Source organism: Camelus ferus, chromosome 23 (assembly GCF_009834535.1).
Source record: "Camelus ferus isolate YT-003-E chromosome 23, BCGSAC_Cfer_1.0, whole genome shotgun sequence".
In the NCBI taxonomy this organism is placed as follows: Eukaryota; Metazoa; Chordata; class Mammalia; order Artiodactyla; family Camelidae; genus Camelus; species Camelus ferus.
The window spans coordinates 19,561,911-19,584,947 of record NC_045718.1 but is presented as its reverse complement, the minus strand read 5'-3'; the positions used below and the strand labels follow the sequence as shown (position 1 = coordinate 19,584,947).

Sequence of the window (23,037 nt, the reverse complement as noted above, 5' to 3'; positions counted from 1 at the left end):
CAAAATAATATATAAGAAGGATCCTTTTATTCTTAAAAAGAGAATACAGAACAGTTTCTAAAATTAGGTCTAAAGAGCCCAAGATCAACAGCATTTTAACAAGTGTTACTTAAAAGAAAAGGAAGACAAGGGATCCATGACTGAAATATATGTAGGAAAAATTGGGTTAAACAGAGTTGAACAGTCTTCTTCAGTACAGGACTTGAATGCTAATTTTCTAACCTTAGCCACCTCTGTGTCAGCCCCTGGAGTGGCTCCATGGCACCTCTAAGAATCTGGAGCACCTCTTAAAAATTGCCAGTCTCATCTATCATTTTCACATTCTGGATGTATTTTATATGATGTAAAGAGAGGGAGGGAAGGAGGAAGAAAGTTAAAACACTAGCGAACTTCCATAAGGCATTGATTTATAAGTACATACTGGGACTAGGAAGAGGGAACAAGAACTAAGTAAGACAGCATATCGAAAGATCTGCAAATGTGACTTGCTTATTAAAACGAGTTTTACATGCAAAATTGATACTGAATATAATTTATAATATGCAAATTGCATACCTATGCTTTTATATGTGATGACAAATCATACACTGATGTAGTTGAATTTTAAAGATACTATAAATTGAAATGAAAATATACATATACCTTAGTGTTTAAATAAAAACTGTACCTTTGAAATTTAAAGCACTAAAGATTTCAGTGTTAAATGTACTTGGCATAAAACAAACTGCTAAGCATTGTTATTTACTAAACAGATTTTCATATTAGCCATTAGATGGCACCATGTATCTACTAGTTAACATAACTTTATACTAAACTCTAATTTTCCCCAGGGGTTTAAAAAGATATAAAATATATTTAACTTTTAAGTAAATATGGTAAGTATTATTTTTTATCATTGTTAAATTTTAAGCTTCCAAGTGAAGAGAAATGACATACTCAATTACGTTAGTATCACCTTTTCTGGTACCTTACAATTTTAAAATAAATAATCTCATTCAATATCAAGCTGCAGTGTTCTAAAGCAACTTTTCAGTAGTTAAATGTCAGGTGGCTAGAGAATATCCTCCCTTAAGATAAGTCAAAGATAAAACTAATTTTCTGCCTTAATAACTTTTTTTTACCTCTTTCCCTTCCCCCTACATTGTCTAGTTTCTCATTCTTCTCAATAATCAAATTTCATCACATCTTATTCTCTAACCTAGGACTCTCTCAATTCCTATCAGTTTAGTTTCCCAGTCTCCATTCAGATATCCTCTGCTCCAGATCTTTGTATCAGCTATTTACATACTCAAAATGACGCCAGTCTGATCGTCACTTTTTCCAATTCCAACTAAGATAGAGTAACAGAGATAAGATTTACCCTACTACCTGAAACCACAAGACATCAGACAAAATATATAAAACAATGGCACCAAGACACTGAGCATAGGCAAAAAAAGGCAGTGATCACTGAGGAAGAAAATAAAAGATGATCATTATTTTCCAAGCTCACTGCCTGGAGAAAGTTTCCAGGCTGCAGCAAAGAGAGAGGGAACCCAGGCAGAGCCCAGTGGCCTCCTTGAGCTGAGGAGATGAACCCTGGGAAAACAAAGAAGATAAGGGGGCCAGAGTCTGCATGGCTGAGTATCAGGAAATAAAACGCTGTGCAGAGAACTCCAGGGAGCCACACTGAGTCACCCATGAGATTACAGCTGAGCAGTGCTCAGAACACTCATGTGAGGAAACCATCAAGGCTGGGAAAAGAATTTCCTAAAGGATGAAAGGGAAGAGTGGTCAGACATCACACAGCACAAGAAACGGTGTCTATTCTCAAGATCCAAAATGAAAAATATCAAACCTTATGGGGCACCGATTGAGAGTACTACCAAAGATCTTGCTCAAAAGTGACCCCAGAGTCGTGCAGGAATGATGGCACCAAACAACACGTAGAAGCCAGACCAAAAGGAACAAACTGCTTACAAGTAACAACCCATTTCATAACAAAGCTCAAAAACTAAACAAAAATATCCAAAGGACAATAAGAAAAACTTCACGTCTAGCATCTAATAAAAAATTACCAAGCATGCAAAGAAGAGGGAAGTAATAATTTGAAAAACCAATCAAAAGTGACTCAGAAAGATGACAGAATTATGCAACAATTCTAGGTACTTTCCCCATAACCATCTTTGCTGTTTTCATCTTTTCTACATTTCAGCCACAAGCATTTTTGCTGCATAATTAATTGGCTGTAAGGTAATTTTGCTGTAAAAGATGAAATAGCAAAAAATAAAGGAGAGACATATTTAAAAGAACAAAATGAAAAATGAAAAATGAATAAATTAAAGACTATTGCAAAATATAAAAATTTTGAATACATTTTAAACATTTTAAATGTATATGCATTCATAGCAATACTGTACAAATAACTGATTTTATTTTATGAGTTGTAATAAGCACAATAAGGAATAATTTAGTAAGAAATGTGCATGTCTATAAAAATTTACTGGGAGACATAAGAGAAAACAAAAACAGACTGTCTGGTCAGGCCACCCAAGGTGGCTGTTCTCTTGCTCTCTGTCCATCCCCTGCTCCACCAGAGCCTGCCTCACCTACACCCCGCTAGCCTGACGGGCCTTCCTACATGCTTGCCCCAGGCCCCAGCTAGTGACTAGTCTCATCAAAGGGGCAGAGAGGGGCGTGCCCCTCTGCTGGCTTCCTGGTAACTGTTGAGCCAACCTGATGTCAATTCCCCCTGTCACTGCTAACCTACTCCTCCCACGTGGAGATGGCCACCACGTCCTGCTCCCCGTCCACCCAGCAGTGGGGTGTCTCTCCAGAACCCTGCTTCAGTCCCCCATCCATTAAGCCATTGATGTGTCTCTGACATTGACTCCAGGCTCTTCTGTCTCAAACCTGGGCAAATACAGGCCTTCGCAGGCCTGTGAGGTGCAGGCAAACAGAGACCTGCCATGTTTCTGAATGAAAAGATAAATGTTATTTAGGAATTTAACTCAATTCCATAGGACTTTCAAGGGAAGGGAGTGGGACATAGGTTGCAGGAGGGGATAACTGACAAAGTGATTCCAAAGTTCATCTGAAAAAAATAAACAAGAATAATCAGGAAATTTTTAAAGAAACAATGTGAGAAACTCTTTTCTGCCAGATAACTAACGTCACAATAATAAAAGCAGTGTATCAGTCGTTCCAGAAAAGACAGATCAATGAAAGAAAAGAAAAAATTTAAATACAGAAACTGAGTCATACACACTAATTTAAGTATATAATAATAGAGGTATTTCAAATTAGCAAGGAGAGGATGAATCAGTCAGTAACTGGTATTTGTATAACTGGCTAATCCATGAGAAACATAAAGCTGGATCCTTCCTTCACACCTTAGACTGAAATAAATTCCAAGTATATGAAAGACGTAAATGTTTAAAGATGCCACATTTTACAGTAATTAGAGATTCACTGAGCTGAACAATGGAAATCATCTCTAAACCCAAGCCATATTCACCATATATATATCACTCTCACTTCGTGAATATATTTCTTAAAGGCTTCTTTGTGGTTATCTAACTATTGGAGGTAAAAGGTAGAAAAGATGAAGCATATTTCAGCTCATATATGGAAATTGTTCTCTGTAGATATTTTCCTTCCTCTTGGAAATGGTCATAAGCCAGCAAAAATGACCAGAAAATTAAATTTATTGCTCAAAAGAACCCAGCCATATACATCTCTTTACATATAAAACTCATATAAGTTAAAAAAAAAAAAAACTTAAGCCAGTATCAGTATATATCCCACTCTTTTGCCTCGGTCTGAGGATGGAATAGATCTATAAGAAACAAAAACATCTCCTTTCTTCCCCTTCTCTGCTTCTAATTGAGGGAAAAAAAAGAAAACCTTAGGAGAGAGAAACCAAAACTAAATTTATAATAGGAGCATTCTGTAAAATGTTTGGACGCTTATCAATGGAAGGGGCTGTAGTGGTTGGTATGTATGACATCAACCGTCAGGATGACATCAAGAATTCATCCCTAATTCTCTTCTCTTCACTGAAGGATTTTTTTTTAAAAAGGATGAAAAGTATACCCTGGACATCTCAGCTTCAAATCAGTGAGACATCTATCCTGAACCAGTCTGCCTAGACCTCTTCCCTTGGGCCAAGGACTGGACAGTGAAAAACATTCTGACTTTCCTGTCCTAGGACCACTAAATGAACTTCCTTTCTTTTTTCAGAGTCCATTATTAAGAGTGTGTAACACAGCTGAATAATGCATATAGGCTTAGGAAAAACAGGAAGAGGCTTTAGCTTTATGAAGCTGGTTCACAGATGCCATTCTGCAAAACACCTTAGTAGTTTTATACTCACAAAACCTCAACTAATACAGGCTTTAGCAAAAGAAGTAAGAGGGTAAGAAAGTGGTACTTTCAGACCTAAGTATTTCAGGGAAAGACAGGACCGGCGCAGGACTGGCTCACACAGCCTTCATTATGAGTCTGCTTTCTATTTTTATGATAATTACTCCAGATTCTTGTACTCCTGTGACTTTCACAACACGTTCTTTCCCTTTAAGTCCTGACCTTCGACCTCCCCCTTCAACTGCTGAGGGTCTGCGTTGCTCACTTAAAGCTGATGTTAACTTACAGCAGCCTCAATTTGGAATATAAAACTAAAAATCACAAGCATGAGTCAATGCGGTAGGCTCTTTTCCCTCTGGGTGCACATAAACCTCTCATTAAGAAGTTCAAAGAAGCTAAGAATGAATCAAAGAAAATATAGCTCCAAGATTCCCACCTTCTATTAAATTGTACGTGGAAGTGCCATTTTAATTATAGCAGCAAAAGCCCTATTCTTTGTTACCATCAAGGCTCTATAAATTCACAACCTAATTGAAAATTCTTGAGCCAGGAAGAAAAAAAGCTTAAAATGTACTAACACAACAGCTACAAAAATTTATCAGCCCTTCAATTCAAGAATATCTCTTATTAGCACCGTCTAGAAGCCACTGAGCTATACCAAAGGGAAAGACAGCTATCCCCAGAACCAAAGAAACTGAAAACAGTATAAAGGAGGAGAACTATATTATGACTCTAGATAGCTTTTAAAAATTCAAACCAAATTTTAGTATGCTGAGGAAAGGAGCTCATTATTTATAACATACTGTTTAGTCAGAATGGAGAAAGTACAGGAAAAGGACAGAAATATAAATTTTACGTAATTTTTAGTATTTCATGAAATTTGAGTGTTGATTAAGAATGATTTTACAGGAGTTGCATAGAAACTGAACACAGAAGTCTGCTTATATGCCAACATCCAAAGATTTGTGGTCAGAATTTTCTATACTAGAAGTCACTTCCTTATTCAGAGATCAGCAAAGCATTTCTGATATACATATGCCATCATTTAAACAAATCACTGAAACATCCTGGAAGACTCAAGTTATCAACTCACTGGTAGTTCTCATAGATTCAAAATGCTGAATGTCAAACAACTAAAAGAAGAAGCAATAGAAACTACCAGAACATACCTTCCAGATTCAGACACAGAATACATCTGGCCCGTCTCCAAGAGTCTGCAAGCTTCAAGAGTGTCCCTACCGCCTTCAATAACACAGTAACATGCGTATGTCAACCCACCGTAGGCTACAAAGGTCTTCACAGGCTTTATTTCACCTGGCCCTCGTAAAAGTCTTGTGAGATTAGTATAGAGAACATTAATTGTATCACCATTTTATACATAAGGAAAATGAGACTCAAAAAATTTAGAGAGTTATTCAATTGCCCTGCCTGGATAAAAGCAAATTGGGAAATTTAAGTTATGTTTCCTGAATCCAAAACCTGGATTCTTTCTTTATTAAACACTAGCTCTACTAAATACTAGAAAGGACAGAAAATATTTTATTGTTCTTTTACTCTGGATCATTAGAACCACAATAGTTAAGTCTGGTCACTAACCAAAAAATTCCTACCCCACCCCAGCCCCTAAAAGTCAGAATATAGTTCTATAACTTTGCAAATTCTGTATTTAAAATTATCATCTACATTTTCAGATAACTTATCTAATGTTGCCCCCAAAAGAGACAGCTGAAAACACCACTAAAAGAGGGAAGTGCTCAGGATGCACTGAAGGGGGAAGAGAAAGAACAAATCTACTCCCCAGCTTAAAGGGAGGACCTGAGGGCAGAGGCAGGAAGGGATGAAAACCTAACTGGATTCCCTCTTACCCACAAAGCAGCAGCGGCCCCCTGAAAGGAGGAGGAGTAATACACACAGCAACACTCCTTTCACTGCCACAAACTGGGGAAAGCGGCACCAAGCCCGGCTCCCCTCCCCGCGCTCTGTGAGCTTTAATCGTTCTGGCTGTTGTCTACAAGTTCTCTTCTTCTCTTGTACCTTGTACTCCCCTCACAGCTGCATCAGGACAACTTACTAACAGAACTGAATGGATAGAGGACACTCTCTAATTCAGCCCCATAACTGGTAAACCTACCTTTACCAAGCACCTTGTCAACAACCATGTAAGACTTTGCTGTCAGATGGGTGGTAACTACTCCCCCCAAGATGTTAATTGATGAGGTTTACATTATTATTCAGGATCATATTTCGAAGAAATCTTAAGGGGCATCTCAACTAGTGATGAGCAGCACACAACAAACCACAGGGGACCACTTAGCCGCAAGACAGTCTTTGATTCAGATGAGCTAAAAGATTAGAAAGTTGATCTCTGTTCCTATTTCCTAACTGTGACCAGATATTTATAGTTTACTGGCTTAACTAAGTGATTGTCTTCTAGTCAAGGAAAAATACAGCAGGTAATAAATCTGAACTTCTATACATTTTCCCCAAGGAAAATAAAGCCATTTTCACTTTTAAGGGGAAAAAAATTCACCACTGATATCTCCTGTTCTCTAGCCACTACTACAAGAATTTTTTCCTACAATTTCCTAAACAGATTTTCATTCGAATTAGGATATTATATGTTGACTTTTGTATACGGAGTAAACTCAAGTCAGTAACACCATAAAGAGATTTAGCAAATAGAAAATGCTATATACAAAACCACAGAGAAAGTCTTCAACCCTGAGGGTGAAGCCTCAGACCTCAGGGCCAAGAGCCATGGAGTTATTATTCCCAGGCCTTGAAACCTAATAGATTTTCCCAATTGGATTTCAAAACTACTTGGTACCAGTGATTCCCTTCTTCCTTCCATTTTCTCACTATGGGGATGGAAAGGTCTAGAATTGTTAACCTATGCCTGTTCATCACTTGTATTTTAAGAGCAGGTTACATATTTGCTAGTTTCACACATCTACAGATGGAGAGGAATTCTGGACCAGGATGGATCATACCTGGAGTTTCACCTAGACGTGATGTAGAAGATGTGGATGGTGTGACTTCTCAGTTGATGTTTAATGTAAGGCTTTGTAGATCAGAGTAAGGCACTTTGATTTTATTCTAGGTGTAGTGAGAATCCACAAAAGAATTCCAACCAGTAAAGTGATATGACCTGATCTGCATTTAAAAAGACTGGTATGTACTGTAAGGAGATAAGAGTGGAAGTAAGGGAACCTATCAGAAAACTATTAGCAGTAGTGTAGGCGAGAGAAGATAAGGACTCAGACCACAATGATAACAGCAGGACAGAAAAAGAAGATAGACGCAAAATATATTTTGAAGGTAGAACTGACAGAACTTGCTAATAATAAATTAAATGCGGAAGATAAAAGAATGAAAGAAATAGGGATGATTCTGAAGTTAGGACTCCAGCAACTGGGTAGACTGTTCTATTTATTAGCTGAGATGGAGAAGATTGAGGAACGTATAGATCCATGTGAGACAATCAGATCTGCATTTTAGACACGCCAAGTTCTTATTAGAGTAAGAATCAGGTATCCAGGTAGAAATATCAAGTAAGTAGCTTGATATAAGAGCAGGGAGCTCAAGGACAGCTAGAGCTAGATTTATAAATTTGTATGGCATTCAAAACGACAGAACCAAATAAAACCAAATGGAAGGAAATGAAGGAAAAATGAAGCAAGCCCAGGACCAAACTCTGGTATATTCCAACATTTAGAGGTCTGACAGAGGAGAGAAGCCAGCAAAGCAGACAGAGAAGAACAGCCAAACGGGTAAAAACAAGTTGAACACAGTGTTAGAGATGTCATTTTACCAGAACCGTTGACAGTAATTTAAATTATTCTACTTTATATAACCCGTCATAGGTTCTACTCTGGGAAAGTCCGGTTTAAAATGCAAAAGCTTTAGAATCGAGCATTCATTTTGAAAATATTCAAACACTTATAGAACACCTTCTAGACTAGGACACTACTGAATGCCAAGGGGATACACAGAGATGCAGAAACCTCCCCATGACATAGCTACACTGTGATAAAATTTTTAACATTTTAATCACAGATTTAAAATTCTGTAGAAAAGTGGAAGACATGAAAAAGCTGGACTAATCCAGAGAAAACTGGGCAAGGCCTCGTCTGAGAACTACCTGGACAGGAATAGAGGCAGCAATAAAGAACAGCAAGAAGAGCCAGAATAGAGGTGTTCAGATCATCACCTACCCCTAGCTATGCTATTTTCTCCCCTGCAGCTTTCTGTTCCCCTTGTAATCATGAAAAGCCCTTGACACATTTTAGTTTCCTCCCCTCTAGCTGTCTCTACTCTTTTCTTGATTCTCTTCTCACCTGGCCACAGTTTTTATAGTTTCTGATTCCAACTGATTCCTAAGTGTCTCTTGATGTCCAAATAAATTCTGTTTTTTAAAAAAGATTTAGTGGAACAACGTAAACAACTATAAAATTCTTTAGAACATTTTTAGTAATTCTGGATTCATACGTTGTAGTAGAAGACTAAAAATGCTTACACAGAGGAAGAAAACAATATATAATTCATCTTCTCTCTCCTATTTTAGATAAGAAGCACAAGTCAACAGTAGTTACAGCATGAAAACCACAATCCTAAATTCGAGATTTCAGGGACCTGACTTCAATTTTCTCCCTTATGATACCAGCGAAAAGATATATAGATAAACTATAATAAAGGAAGGAGACTTTTTAAATAAACAGCAATCAAAGGCAGTGATACATAGATAAACTAGTAGGACCAAACCAAAATTCACCTGAAAACGATTAAAGCCTTTTAGTCAACTCTACAGAAGCTGAGGCTTCTCAGACCTGTTGAAGACTGACTGCAACTATGCTGACACGGCCCTGCTACGCCACCAGACCCAAGTATCACAAATACTGACACTGCCTCAGACCTCCTCAGGGAGAAATATTAGGGCAGGGAGCACTGCTAGTTAGCCAGAGTCAGGAAGGCCAATTCGATTTTCAAGAAAGATGCAAGAAAAAGAAAGTCTCCCAAGTTTAAAAAGAGAAAGGAGCAGTTAACTTTACGAGGACTTCCTCCCCTGACCTTTCCGGGTGTATCTTTTTCTTTCTTCACACCATTCCACAGGTGTGACTGCTGCTCAGAGTGGGGACTCCCAAGGTTCTCCTGATTCTTCCAAATCTATGGAATACCTGATTCCTTGCCTCCCACCTAGTAACTGAATTACCTTTCCTGGGGCCACCTTGTTCAACCACCCAGTTGTCAGGTGGCTCCTTCTAAGGAAGCATAGACAGTTGTTGGTGTCAAAAGATGCTGTGGTCTTTGGACATGTTCCCGATTTGAATTTCAACCACTCCTCACATCTCTCTGATGGGGTACAGTAATAGAACAGAAGTCAGTGGGAGAGCAGCATGCACTCAGATTCCAGATTCTGAAAGGGAACAAAAATCAAACCCTCCATTCTTGGCCTCTTCACCATGTCTGATAACCAGTATGCCAGAAACCAGGCTTTATCAGCCCATGAAAAATAAAGGAACAACACTCAATAACCATATAATAAGCAATGTGCACTTAATGAATGGTTATGTCTATAATACAAGCAACAAATATTAATATTTATTAAATTTTACACTATGTAAGTCCAAATAATCTGCATCATACCAAAACTTATCATCCACTGTGAAATGCTAATTCTGTATTTAAATATCCATGCAGAGCATTGACTCACCTTTTCTAATACAGATAAGTTCATGTACTCCACAGGTTCTTTCTCCACCTGTTAAAAAGATTTTTGTTAGAAATTAAAAACAGGTCATAAGCTGAGTTTGACTGTTACAAAGAATTGCTTTAAATTAGCTTCTAGAAATGGCCTCAGAGAAACATTTCCTAATTCTTCTCTTTAAACTTAACTATATGAATAGGGTCACCCGATGCTCAGAATCTTCCTGAACCCTTAATAAATTAAGACCTTATGAAGTTCTGGAATAAAGAAACTTCATTCAAGCAAGTTATTTTAAATGGCAAGCTTCTCAAGAGCAGAAATCACAGCACCCTTTCCTAAGCACCTCTTCACATCATCTAGAAGGAAATACTGTAAGGAAGGACACACTTTCGCATCTGAGCCTTAACACATACAGGTGAGTTAGTATGGGTCAACCCTATAAAGGCCTATTTATATCTTATCACATATACTCACACTGCGTAAAATGAAATGTGATCCTCACCCCATTCTCCAGCTTCCCACTCTTATAAACTCTTAAGACAAAGTTTATATGTAGATGGCATGATTAAACTATTAACTTAAGCCAAAAGCTTACTTTGTCATAATCATTTCTATCAAAAAAATTTTTGAGTAATATTATCAGTTATCATAGAGCTATTTCCTTCACTCTGGAAAGTATTGCCACTACTTTAAATGAATGTGAGCTGAATAAAATTCTGTAGTGTTCTATATATGCATAACCTTATAATTATGCTATAAATTATGTTTAAATTTTGCATAATAAAAAATATTAAATAATCTCATCATCTTAGCTCATTATAGAAGCTTATTATGAACAGTTAAGTTATAAGAAACAGAAATATCTTACAGCAATAACATAAGAAATAAAAACCATGATATCCACTAAAAGAAAAGTAGGTCATCCAGGAAGGAAGCTAAAAAACTAGACAACAGTATTTATACCACTAAAGTAGGTTAGATTTACATTCTAACCTGACGGTAACAATACCTCTGCTTCTTTATTACCAACAATACAGACTAATCACCGGTTGTCAAGAAGACAGACTTAGCAAGAAACACCTAAAGCTATGATGATAAAAGAATAATTATTCAGCAAACCTTGGTATAAATACAGTGAGACCTTATCAACTGGAATATTACCAATGAGCAACCACTGATCACTTGCTGAAGGGGTAGAATTAACTATACCTATTCACTACATATCTTTAAAAGTGAGAAAGTAGTCAAATGACTGGAATGGGAACATTTACAAATTATAATAAACTGTTTTCAAGAAATTTAGAATAATCATGTAATAACAACAACAGAACTATAAAGTATATCGACACCATCACTGATGTTTTCAGACTACTTAGAAATAGTTCTTATACAGTCATTAAGACCTATCCTCCAGAAGGTAACACTTATAACTTAGTTTGAGTTATGTACTTAATTTATGTAACAAGCCTGTATATTTACAGCCTGTCACTGAAACTAGACTTACCCCATACGTAACACAAACTGGTTATGTTTTACTATTCACATCCAATCTTAAATACAGCTGCATCATTTTTACAAGGCTTGGTACTAACAATAAAAATGATTATATTCTAAGACTTTTCTCAAAACCACAAGTGACGATGAAAGCTAACTCCCACTTTTTAAACTATTCAATTTATCTTTATCAAATGAAAGAACTTCATAAATAAAAAGCTAAGTCAAATAATTACTGTATTTCAAATTTATAGTCAACTGATGATTATCACATTTGCCAAAGTATGCACAAAAATCACATAAAGTAAATCTGAGCTCTACTATTCTTGATATTTGTTGCAAAAATTCCAACCAACAAGTGACATCTCACTAATGTACATGTGTAACTCAAGAGCAATCACTATTATTACTGAGATAAAAAGGAATATTAAAGATAGATAAATGTCAGACAATAAAGTAAAATTCGAGGAAACATTTACTTTTAAAACTACAAAAAAAGAAATACAAAATGTTAAATAAACTTTATTACATTATCATACACTGAAATCAATATTCCTTTTATTCCCAGTTCTTTTTAAGACCAGAAAGAGAAGGGGGAAAAAATGTATCCTATATGTTAAATGTATTTTTTTTACCATTTTAAAATTTATTTATGTATTTATATCATATCTTTTAAATTGAAGTATAGTTGATATACAATATCATATGTTACAGATATACAATATAGTGATTCACAAATTTTTAAGTTTATACTCCATTGATAGTTATTACAAAATATTGGCTATATTCCCCATGTTGTACAATACACCCTTGTAGCTTACTTTATACCTGGTGGTTTGTACCTCTTAATCTTCTACCTCCATCTTGACCCTCCGCCATCCCTCTCCCCACAGGTAACCACTCTATAATTCCTCTCTATATCTGTGAGTCTGTTTCTTTTCTGTTATATTCACTATAGTTGACTTTTTAAAAATTCCACATGTTAAGTGATATCTTACAGTGTTAAATGTATATTTTTAATGTGTATGTTTGGGAATCAAAAGGATTAAATACTTTCTGAATCTGAGATACAGTGAACTGTGTACAAATTTCATGCCTTTTTTTATATTTCTAAAAGTAAATCTGAAAAGTTTGTAAGATTATATACAAAAATGTCAAATTTGTAAACAACAAGCAAGTCACTGCCGGCACACCTTGACTTAGATACAGGAGTAATCCAAAAGTGGTTTACCCATTTTAAGAGTATAATGCACAAGGAGAATAATTATTGACTTTTTTAAATTTCAGTGTTACTGAGGTACAACTGACATACATAAGCATGTAGAGAAAAAGGAACCCTCCTACACTGCTGGTGGGAATGTACATTGGTGCAGCCACTATGGAAAACAGTATTGAAGTTCCTTAAAAAACTAAAAATAGACTTATCATATGATCCAGCAATCCCACTCCTGGGCATATATCCAGAGAAAACTCTTAATTCAAAAAGATACATGCATTTCAATGTTCAGAGTAGCACTATTTACAATAGCCAAGACATGGAAGCAACCTAAATGTCCAACAGATGAATGGATAAAGAAGATGTGGTGTGTATATATATACATACACACATATATACACATACACACATATATACACATACACACATATATACACATACACACACAATGGAATATTACTCAGCCATAAAAAATAATGAAATAATACCATTTGCAGCAACATGGATGGACCTAGAGATTATCATATTAAGTGAAGTAAGTTAGACAGAGAAAGACAAACATCATATGATATTACTTATATGTGGACTCTAAAAAAAAAGATGACAAATGAACTTATTTACAAATCAGAAATAGACTCAGACATAGAAAACAAACTATGGTTACCAAAGGGGAATGGATGGAGGAGGGAAAAATAAGGAGTTTAGGATTAACATACACACACTACTACAGGTATAACAGATAAATAAGGGCCCATTGTATAGCACAGGGAATATTCAAAATCTTGTAGTAACCTTTAATGGAAAAGAATCTGAAAATATGTATATGTATAAATGAATCACTTTGTTGTACACCTGAAGCTAACACAACATTGTAAAGCAACTATATTTCATAAAAAAATTTTTTTAAAGATGTTTCAAGTGCACATCATGGTGATAATCAAATATATATATCCAATATACAGAGAAATGATCTTTTCTTTTAATTATTTTTTATTGAGACGTAATTGACATGTAACACTGTTAAGGTTAAGGTGTACAACATGGTGATCTGATACACTTACATACTACAATAAGATTACCATCTTAGTGTTAGCTAATTCCCCTATCATGTCACATAAATACCAGCCCCTGGTAACCACCCTTTTACTCTCAGTTTTTATGAGTTTGGCTTTTTTAGAGTCTACATAAAAGTGATATCATATATTGTCTTTACTGACATGGCATAATGCCCTCAAGGTCCATCCATGTTGTCACAAATGGCAGCATTTCCTTCTTACTCATGGCTAAGCAATACTGTATGGTGTGTGTGTGTACATGTATGCGTAAGTGTGGGTACATGTATAACTCAAGTCTTCTTTATACATTCACCTGACAGACATTTAGGTTGTTTCCATATCTCGGCAACTTATGAATAATAAACATGGCAGTGCATATATTTCTTTGATAAACTGTTTTCATCTCTTCTGGATATACACCCAGGAGTGGGACTGCTAGGTGATATGGTAGTTCTATTTGTAATTTTTTGAGGAACCTCCATATTATTTTCTATAATGGCTGAGTCAATTTGAGGGCATGTTTATTTAAAGTAATGAATTAGTCTCTTTAGAAAGAGATGAGTCTTCCGCTAAAATGAATAATCATCCCCCAATGAACTCATATACACATAATTTTTCACATACCAAACTTACTTCAACAACATAATAATGAGGACTTGGAGATCATATTAAAATGACAGACTATAAAAAGAGACTAGAAATCAGAAATAAAGTTACCTACCTCATTATAGATAAACAAACCGAGCCACTAAAGGTTAAGTAACATTGCCTGGGTCACTAATTAATTGTCAGAAAAAGTTAATCAGAACACTAAGTTTAATACAGTGAGAAAATAAAAACTAGTATTTCCTCATTTTTATGAAAAAAATGAAAATTATGAAACTTTTCTAATCCTTTAAGGTAATTTAAATAAAAGTGAATTTCTCAAAACTATTCTTGGAGATAATACTAGCATTGCTCTTGAAATAATCATCTCGGCAACCGAGAAATGAGAAATAGATAGAAAATGACAAGCTTAGTCAAAGTTACCATCTTTTTCCTCAGGCAAACCCATGTAGGAGCATAATATGAACTGGCATAATCCTCTACAATTGGGATAAATCAGGTATAAGAAGAAATAGATGTGTGTGGGCGCACGTATGTGATGTGAATGTGTGCATGTGTGTTTGTATATGAACATGCCCATACTTGAAAGGGTGCCTGGGAACCCGCAATCTGTTCTGGAAGGGAGGGTGACAGTTATTATAACGTATGTATGTACTTTTCACATGTCTACAGAAGGAAAATATGTACTGATGTTATATTCCCATCAAAATATGCCCAGGCATACAAGACAAAATTAAAACCAAAGATTTAGTTCCTTTAAAGTGGGTCGAGAAGTCCTTTTAAAAGTTGACTTTATTTCTTCTACCATATTTACTTTGACCATTAGCCTAAATCACTACAATTTACAGAGTCTATCAATTTCTTCTAAGCCAAAAACTGCAAGATTACTTTAGAAATATCTTAAATTCCATCTCATCTTAAGCTTTCTCTCAAAACACAGGCATTGAAGTAGTCACAGCCTTTTAACTGATGTCTAGCTCACAATGATTGATAAACTTGGTGTAACTAATTCTTAAACAGATAACTATATACATAATAAGGTGGAAACCTTAAACATTTCATATTAATGTCAACTCCTCCCAACCAACTTAACCCATTTAGACCACAGTCACTAATCTCTAGGCACCTTTTAGTTTGCCCCTAATTAAGTAATTCAAGGAATAATACCAATTCTAGTCCCTAATTGAAAACAGTGTTGTGGAAAAATCATGGTTTGCAAAGCACAATAAATACAGTATCTCTTTTGATGCATTCAAGTTCCTATGAATTTACTCAATAATTTTTCTAAGAGGTATAAGTTTTACTTTATGAAGCAAATGTACTGTTCACAAATGTAATCCATTTTCCCTACTCTTGAGCCACTTTAAATTCAGTTTTTTAGATAATTATGTTTTTGACTCTTAGAAGTTCACTGATACCATAAAACCCTGAATAAGTATCTGCTCACAAAAAGGTACTCTAATTAATTTAATTTTCTAGTTAACTGAGAATACCTTTTTGTTTTGGCTACTTCAGATCATTTAAAAAAATTTATTAATATGCATTACTGCATCAGTAAGTACAGAACACTGAAGATAATTCAATATTTCATTAAAATCCTCTATCTCTTGATGACTCAGAGTATTACTGTGAACATCAATTCTAATACAGCCCTAAAAATGTGAAAATAAGAAATTGTGCTGAATATACATAATGGATCCTAGAAGTTTGTTTTTAATTAAATTCCTGATAACAGCTTGTGGCGTGGTCAATATTTCCTCCTTCTATAAAAATGATAAATCAAAGATTCCAATTTGTTAGGTTTCAATTAAAATTTTACTACATATACATACAAAATATGCATATATTCATTTTACTCAAAAGCTTCTAATGTTTTACTTACAGTAGTTTGAGCAGTCTTAGTTCTCCCTATAGGCACATTCTACATTAGATACTAACAGGTGAAGATTTGTGAGGAAAAGAATGAAAGTCAGCTGAACGGAAATCAAACCCACGTAGACAATCTACTGTACTACCACACACATGTTATACTTAACATTATCATCACTTTAAAGAAAACAATAATGCAAACAGTATTACTCAACAAACTGTATACGTAAACCAACACACGATTCTCTCTACTTTCCACATTGGCACACACAGCTACATTCTAACACTACTTAAAACAACAAAAAGTGAAATGCTTCTTAATACAAATATTTCTCTAGTGTTCCCTACTTTTTTCTATCTTTGTTTAGTGATTTAGAAAAGGAACTTAAAATAAACTGTAAAGTACTCAGAAGTACTTTGCAGAGTCTCTGAACAAATTTACCTAACATACAAACATGTCTTAAATCTCTGTGAAATATTAGAAATTTTATTCCTGCTGAAAGCCAAAGTTATCTCTTCCAGGAACATCACTGATTAAATTGAGCCGTAAATCTTCCAAAAATAAAGTTTGATACATTGCCTTACTCAGCCACAGGCTGTGATAGGTGGTGCTTTCTAATTAGATTATTCCCCACATACACTGTAACGATACCTCGCTAACAACAGCATGGAAAGCAGGAAAGGAGTGTGATGTTCTTCCCCAAGCCTAGTAATATCATGTTTGTATTGGGTTTTTTAACTCAGCATTTCAAATGGCTTTTGAAAGCCAGAATTCTGTCTTGGTAACCTGAAGAGTCACGACAAATCTAAGAGCATCTCAGAATCATACTAATGACTTAAAAAATACACCAGAAACGAATACAACACTGTAAATCAACTATACTTCAATTTAAAAAAGTGTGTGGTAAACTATAAGATGCATTATGAATAAAAAGTGAGTCAACACACACACACACACAGATTTTCTAACTTATCCTTCTTTTATCATTTTTAAAAATGCTACCCAGAGAGGTTAAGTAGTTAAAGTTAATTTATAGCAAGTTAACAAGACAGGTGAATAGTTTTACTTCTGCAAAACATTTCGCAAGGAGAATTCTGACATTCTTATGGAAGAGACAAAAAAATGTGGACTGGATGAAGGAAGGGTGTAGGCCAGATCTTTAAAGACTCGCTTTAACTTGAGGTTTTAAATAATTCAGATTTGCATTTACAAAGATAACCAGCAATAGTTTGAAAAATGGACTAGAATAAACCTTAAGATTAGAGATAACAAGACGAGTGAAGAAACAAATACAAGTCTCTTAATGAGAGATAAGGAAATAAACTAAAGTATAAGCACTAAATATTATAAATTAATTTGAGATGTAGACTTGGTAAGACTTAGTGATCAACAGAAGGTGGGGATGAATTATAAAACAGGACTGATTTCCAGGTTACTAACTCAGACGTCTAGTTATTTAAAAATGCCATTCAGGTGGTAAATCTGCATGGAGTGGGAAGTATGGAGGCTGGAATTGGTGGCTGTGACAACTTTAGGGCATTTTGAAAGTCCCAAGCTGAACATTTTGGATTGTTGTGGGACATCCAAGAGATAGCTACTATTTAGAAGTACAAATTAGGAAAATTATGTGTACTTTTAATTCATGAATAGTGGATTTTTAATTTTTTGCTCCAGAAAGCAGAGTGGATAGATAGAAGTTACTAAATGGCAGATTTCTGGTCAACTACATCTAGGCAAGGGATACGACCCATGAAGATAATGCTCAGAATTCCATTATAATGATCTAAGGAACATGTGTTGAGTACATACTATATTCAAATGCTGTACAAAATCTGAAGAGTAAAAAACAAACATTATCCTCTAGGAATTGATGATCAGGCTAGGGAGAAAAACTTAAAAACACGTGATTACACCATTTTGCAATGGGAGCAGTTACAACAGTGTGTATAAAGTAGGGAATGAGAATAGGGTTGAGAATGGAAACACAAACAAACTACATTAGATCAGGTAGATAAAGAGAAGGCTGAGAAGTAAGTGATCAAGAGAGGAGGAGAAAACTTCAAAAAAAAATAGTCAACAATGTCAAACTAACAGCGGCCAACATTAGAAGAGTTCATATGCCAGACAAGTACAAGTCTTGATAGGCGAGGCTAGACCAATGATTCCTAACCCATAAACTACTTTTAATATTTCAGCATTCTTTTTAAAAATTGCACCTTAACCTAAGAGAGGTTCTTCACTTGACTGGAATTATATTAGCTCAATGTGGTAACATCATCAAGTCCTGATTAACAGTTATCTGACTGATTAAAGGAGGAAATTAATGATTAACTGGTAATATAAAATAAGAGTTTTACAAAAAGGAGGAAACAAAAGTAACCCTTAGACGTTTAGTAACCCTTAAACGTCTAAACTAAAGGACTAAAATGTTGGGGCAGAGCTAGTAAGGTAACAGATATAAATAATCTGTTCTTCAAATCAAAACACTGGTTATCCATGCAAGGGACTGAAGACACATGACTTGAAAGTAGTCCAGGTGAAAGAGACTGTGATTTTGGTTGATTACAACCTTATCCTGAGCCAACATGAAGGTCCAAAAGGCTATTCTAATATTAAGCTATAGTAATAGGGTTATACTCAAGTCAAGGAATGATGTAACACTTTTCATGTAAGCTATTCAACAAAACATCTGAAGTGGAGTGGCCCACTACCATATTTCAAACTTTAAAACACTACAGACCATCTGTAGAACTGAATTTTCTGTCCAGAAAAGAAAAGGTTCAGGAGTTGTCTTCAAATGATAGAAGGGATGCCGTGGACACAGAGAATACTTAACTTATAATTTATTGCTCCAGAAAGCAGAACTAGCATGGGTGGGTAGATAGAAGTTACTGAACAACAGATTTTTGGTCAAAACAAACCTTATGAACTAGAAGAATTATAATTCCACATCAGTATATACTGTTTTATGTTCATTGGCATATGGGTTCAATGAATTCATTATCATTGAATATTTTTATACAAAAGAAGGACGATTCATCTCCCGGTTAAAGGAGATATCTTCGCACCATATTGTAATTGCATGGTTAAAATCATGTCTCCCTCATTAGAACATGTACTCCTTGAGGGAAGGAATGTGGTCTTACTCATCGTTACAGGCCCCACAGAATTTAGCACAGAATGCTGAGTACAGCCAGTGCTCAATAAGTCTGCTGAATTAACAGGTGAATCAAGGCACTGGATGTTTCAAGAACCATTTCACTGGAAAGGTGGAATGAGATGCTCCCTTGGGCCCCTAAAAGTCTAAGATGTCCCTAGTATAAAGCTCTCATTCAGAGCTCACTTTACTTCATAACACAGCACGGGGGTGATGTGTATAATACAGAATCTGCTTTAGTATGTGATAAACAGCACAGTTAGACTAACCTGATCTGACATCTTTATTTGAAATGCTAGTATTAACTATAGTTTCCCTGCCAAACTAGAAAAGACATAATTCCTGACCTTTATATTATGAAGCCTTAAACAAATTCTTAACTATGAAAATACTGAATGGGAATAACTTAAACACAGAAGAATCTCTAGAACATGAGAATTTTAAAAACCTTGTACTTTAAACATACAAGTAGTAGTTGGCAGAGCAAAAGGCCATCAGTTAACATGAAAAAGGAATCAATCGCATTTAACTGAGGTGGTGTGGGGGAGAAGGGAAAGAATGAGAAAAAGGAAAAACTGGAAAATATTTTAAGAAATTACAAGTTACAGGATCATATCTGGATACTATGTAGCTAATTATTCCTCATCTTCTGCACAAAGCCTCTTTACCTTCACTAAGTTATAAGAAACTCTACCACAAAGTCGTTGGGGAAATAAAGTACAAGACATGAATCAGTGCATTTTGGTTTCTTGATTTTTAACCTTTAGTAAAAAGTACAGTAAGGAAAAGTTTTAAAGTACTGTTCTGGACAACAAGAATATCAAAGATTATTGGTAGATTTTATTCCCAGTCCCCTCCATCATTTTACCTAAAGCAGATCTTGAAATTGTATGGATGTGTGTCTTGCATAGAATAGGTACTCAATCTCTTAAATAAATAAGATAAACGTAAACACAATTAGAGCAATTCTGGAGTCCGTAAGATCTGACCAAAAGGAGCCCCCAAAGATGTATGCTATGAGGGACTGGTCACCAAGATGCGAAGTGCTTTGAAGTTTTATTTAGGAGGAACACACATAAAATTTAGGCTAATGATGTCACAGCTGTAGGTATCTTGCACATCTGTACAAATAAATACATACAGGGAAATTTTACAAACTACTTTCATTGTTTGAGTTAAGCTAAGGGTGAGACAGGGGCTGAAAGATGCTGCAGTCTTTCACATAAACCCTAGTACGTGCTATATTAATTTTCACAGTATCTTCTTTAAAAACAACGTAAAATGTAGACACTTCATTCCAGTTACCTGTCTTTTGGAACAAGAGAAAAATAATACTCTAGTGCCAATTGTGTACCTTATCTAAGAATGTATTAAGCTGCTTTTTGAAAACATGAGTATTGTCACTTTAACAGTTAATGGACTGAAACATATGCAGGATTCTAAGAGTGTGCGTTTGTTGTAAAGATGTATTTACTTCTCTTTCGGAGAGAAGAAAAAAAAAACTTTGAGTGTTAGAAAAAAAAACCACTTGAAAAGGAAATGAACCTCACTCCAAATGTCCTGGTCCCCTACAACAGCAAACAGAAGGGGAACCGGCGGAGAGAGCACCCCAGCATCAGTTCTAGAGTAGGGACTGAGAAGGGTTAGGACCGGGACAGCAAAACTGGACTCCCAGTTTGGTAGGAAGGCGGGTCTTGTGAGACGATGGCTTGCTGGGGCGAGGTCAATGGAAGAGGGGACACCCTGAGGTCCCTCGCTCCCCCAGCCCGTCCCGCTGGGTCTGTAGGGCCCCACCGGAGCCCCACTCCGCGCCGCCAGGAGGAGGCAGCGGCCCCGGCACCGTACCTGTCAGCCGGAGCAGCTCCTCCCAGCGCCGGGCCACCGGCTGAGGCCGACGGAACCGCCAGGGCCGGCGAGAGTCTGGCAAACCGCGGCGCCGCTCCGCCCACCCGCCTCCCAGGACGCGGTCGGGACCCCTGCGCCTCCACAGCCGGCTCCCGGCCCCACTCGCGCCACGGCCACCTCCGGGCCCCCGCTACCTAGGCGTTCCCCCTCCTGCCAGCCACGGTCGGCCTCCACTTACCTTCAATCGCCATGATGTGCTCGCCCTGGACCGCACCAAATGGATGGCGGGGGCGGAGAGCCGGCGTGCGGGCGGAGGACGCGCCGGGGCCGCCGGCGAGAGGGGCGGGGCCGGCCCCGCAGTCGCCCGGCTGCGCGGCCTGGAGGGGAGCCTCGGCTGGGGCGGGCTGGGGCGGGGCGGAGGAGGGGCCCCGAGCGCCGCGAGCGCGCCGAAGAAATAGAACCTTCCCAGGCCGCCGCCGCCGCTGCCGCCGGCACGTGACGCCGCCCCGCCCCCACCCCGCCCCCACCCCGCCGCCCCCACAGCGCCTCGCGCCGGGATTCGAAACAGGTGCCCAGTCCCGCGAGCCCCGGCACCTGCACCCAAGACCCGCCCGAGGCGCACTGAGCATGTGCGGGCGGCTCCGACCAGCTGGGCTGGGGCTTCGCAGGGCCCAGGAACCCCGCGGAGACTTCCGCTCCTTCGGTGCTAGCCTCCGAAATCGATGAAGGAAGGGGGTGGGGAAGGATTTGGTCAGGACCATGGACAGGTCTCCTCGGTTGAAAACTGGGCTCAAGGATCCCCACGTGGTGACTCCCTCAGATTTCGTAATCTGAAGGTCTGTTTTGTTTTTGTTTTGCTTTGCCTGAATCAGCCAAATACTCGCCTGGGGTGAGAGACAGCTAGTTGGCAAAGAGCAAACCGGGGAGAGAGGGATCCTGAGGACAGGAGCTTCTCTCTCTCTCCATCTCCCTCTCTCTCCCTCTCTCTCTCTCTCTCTCTCTCTCTCTCTCTCTCTCTCTCTCTCTCTCTCTCTCTCTCTCTCTCTCTCTCACACACACACACACACACACACACACACACACGTGCGCGCGTACACTTCACCCCCTTAGACTCGCTCCTGATAAAGCTTGCCGTTAGCCTGATCTTGGTTTTCCCCTTGAAAATATGCGTTGGCATTTGTCTACACACATTTGAGGTCATACAAAAGTAGAGATGAGACAGATGCTTTGACAGAGGGCCTGAAAAAGCATGTCACATGCACGTTTTTTAAACTGGCAAACCTATGAGCATTATGAACAGTCACAGGCCAACGTTGAACACAGAAGCAATTGGCCCCTTAATTTTGACCTGAGGTACTTGAGCCAGTCAACAGTTATCCATCTCTCAACTTCATTCGGTACTTTGAGAACGTGGACAGCGAATGGCATGAACAACATTGAGGCACAGGGAGTTAGTGATTCTCCTTGCAAAGAAAATGCTAACTCCTAGTGCAAAATAGCTATATTGGGGACTAACACAAAGAAGATTTTGCACTTATGTAAGTGAGGTTGGACTGTAAATCTAGAGCAGAAATTGTCTTTCATTACGTTTATATAATCTCTCCCTCAGCCACAGTTTATATTCAATAGACATTCATTCTTTATCATTTTCATTAGTTCAGTGAATATCAAACCAGGCACTGTGCTAAAAGCTAGCTACAAGCAAGAATTGCTATTGAAGATAAAACAAAATGCTATTCTACCAGA

General features: G+C 37.4%; 1 protein-coding gene across 2 annotated transcripts in view; it reads right to left on the bottom strand.

Moving 5' to 3' along the window:
• SYT14 (synaptotagmin 14) overlaps positions 1 to 21,554 on the bottom strand; it is a 138,876-nt gene extending 117,322 nt beyond the window's left edge. For both annotated transcript variants that reach the window (XM_032466395.1, XM_032466396.1), the window contains exons 1-2: positions 21,530 to 21,554; positions 10,055 to 10,102 (exon numbers count right to left, since the gene is read on the bottom strand). In XM_032466395.1, the coding sequence (XP_032322286.1) occupies positions 10,055 to 10,102; positions 21,530 to 21,542 (61 nt within the window). In that variant the 5' untranslated portion in view covers positions 21,543 to 21,554. The remainder of the gene's footprint in view (positions 1 to 10,054; positions 10,103 to 21,529) is intronic.
• Positions 21,555 to 23,037: the final 1,483 nt, after the last annotated feature.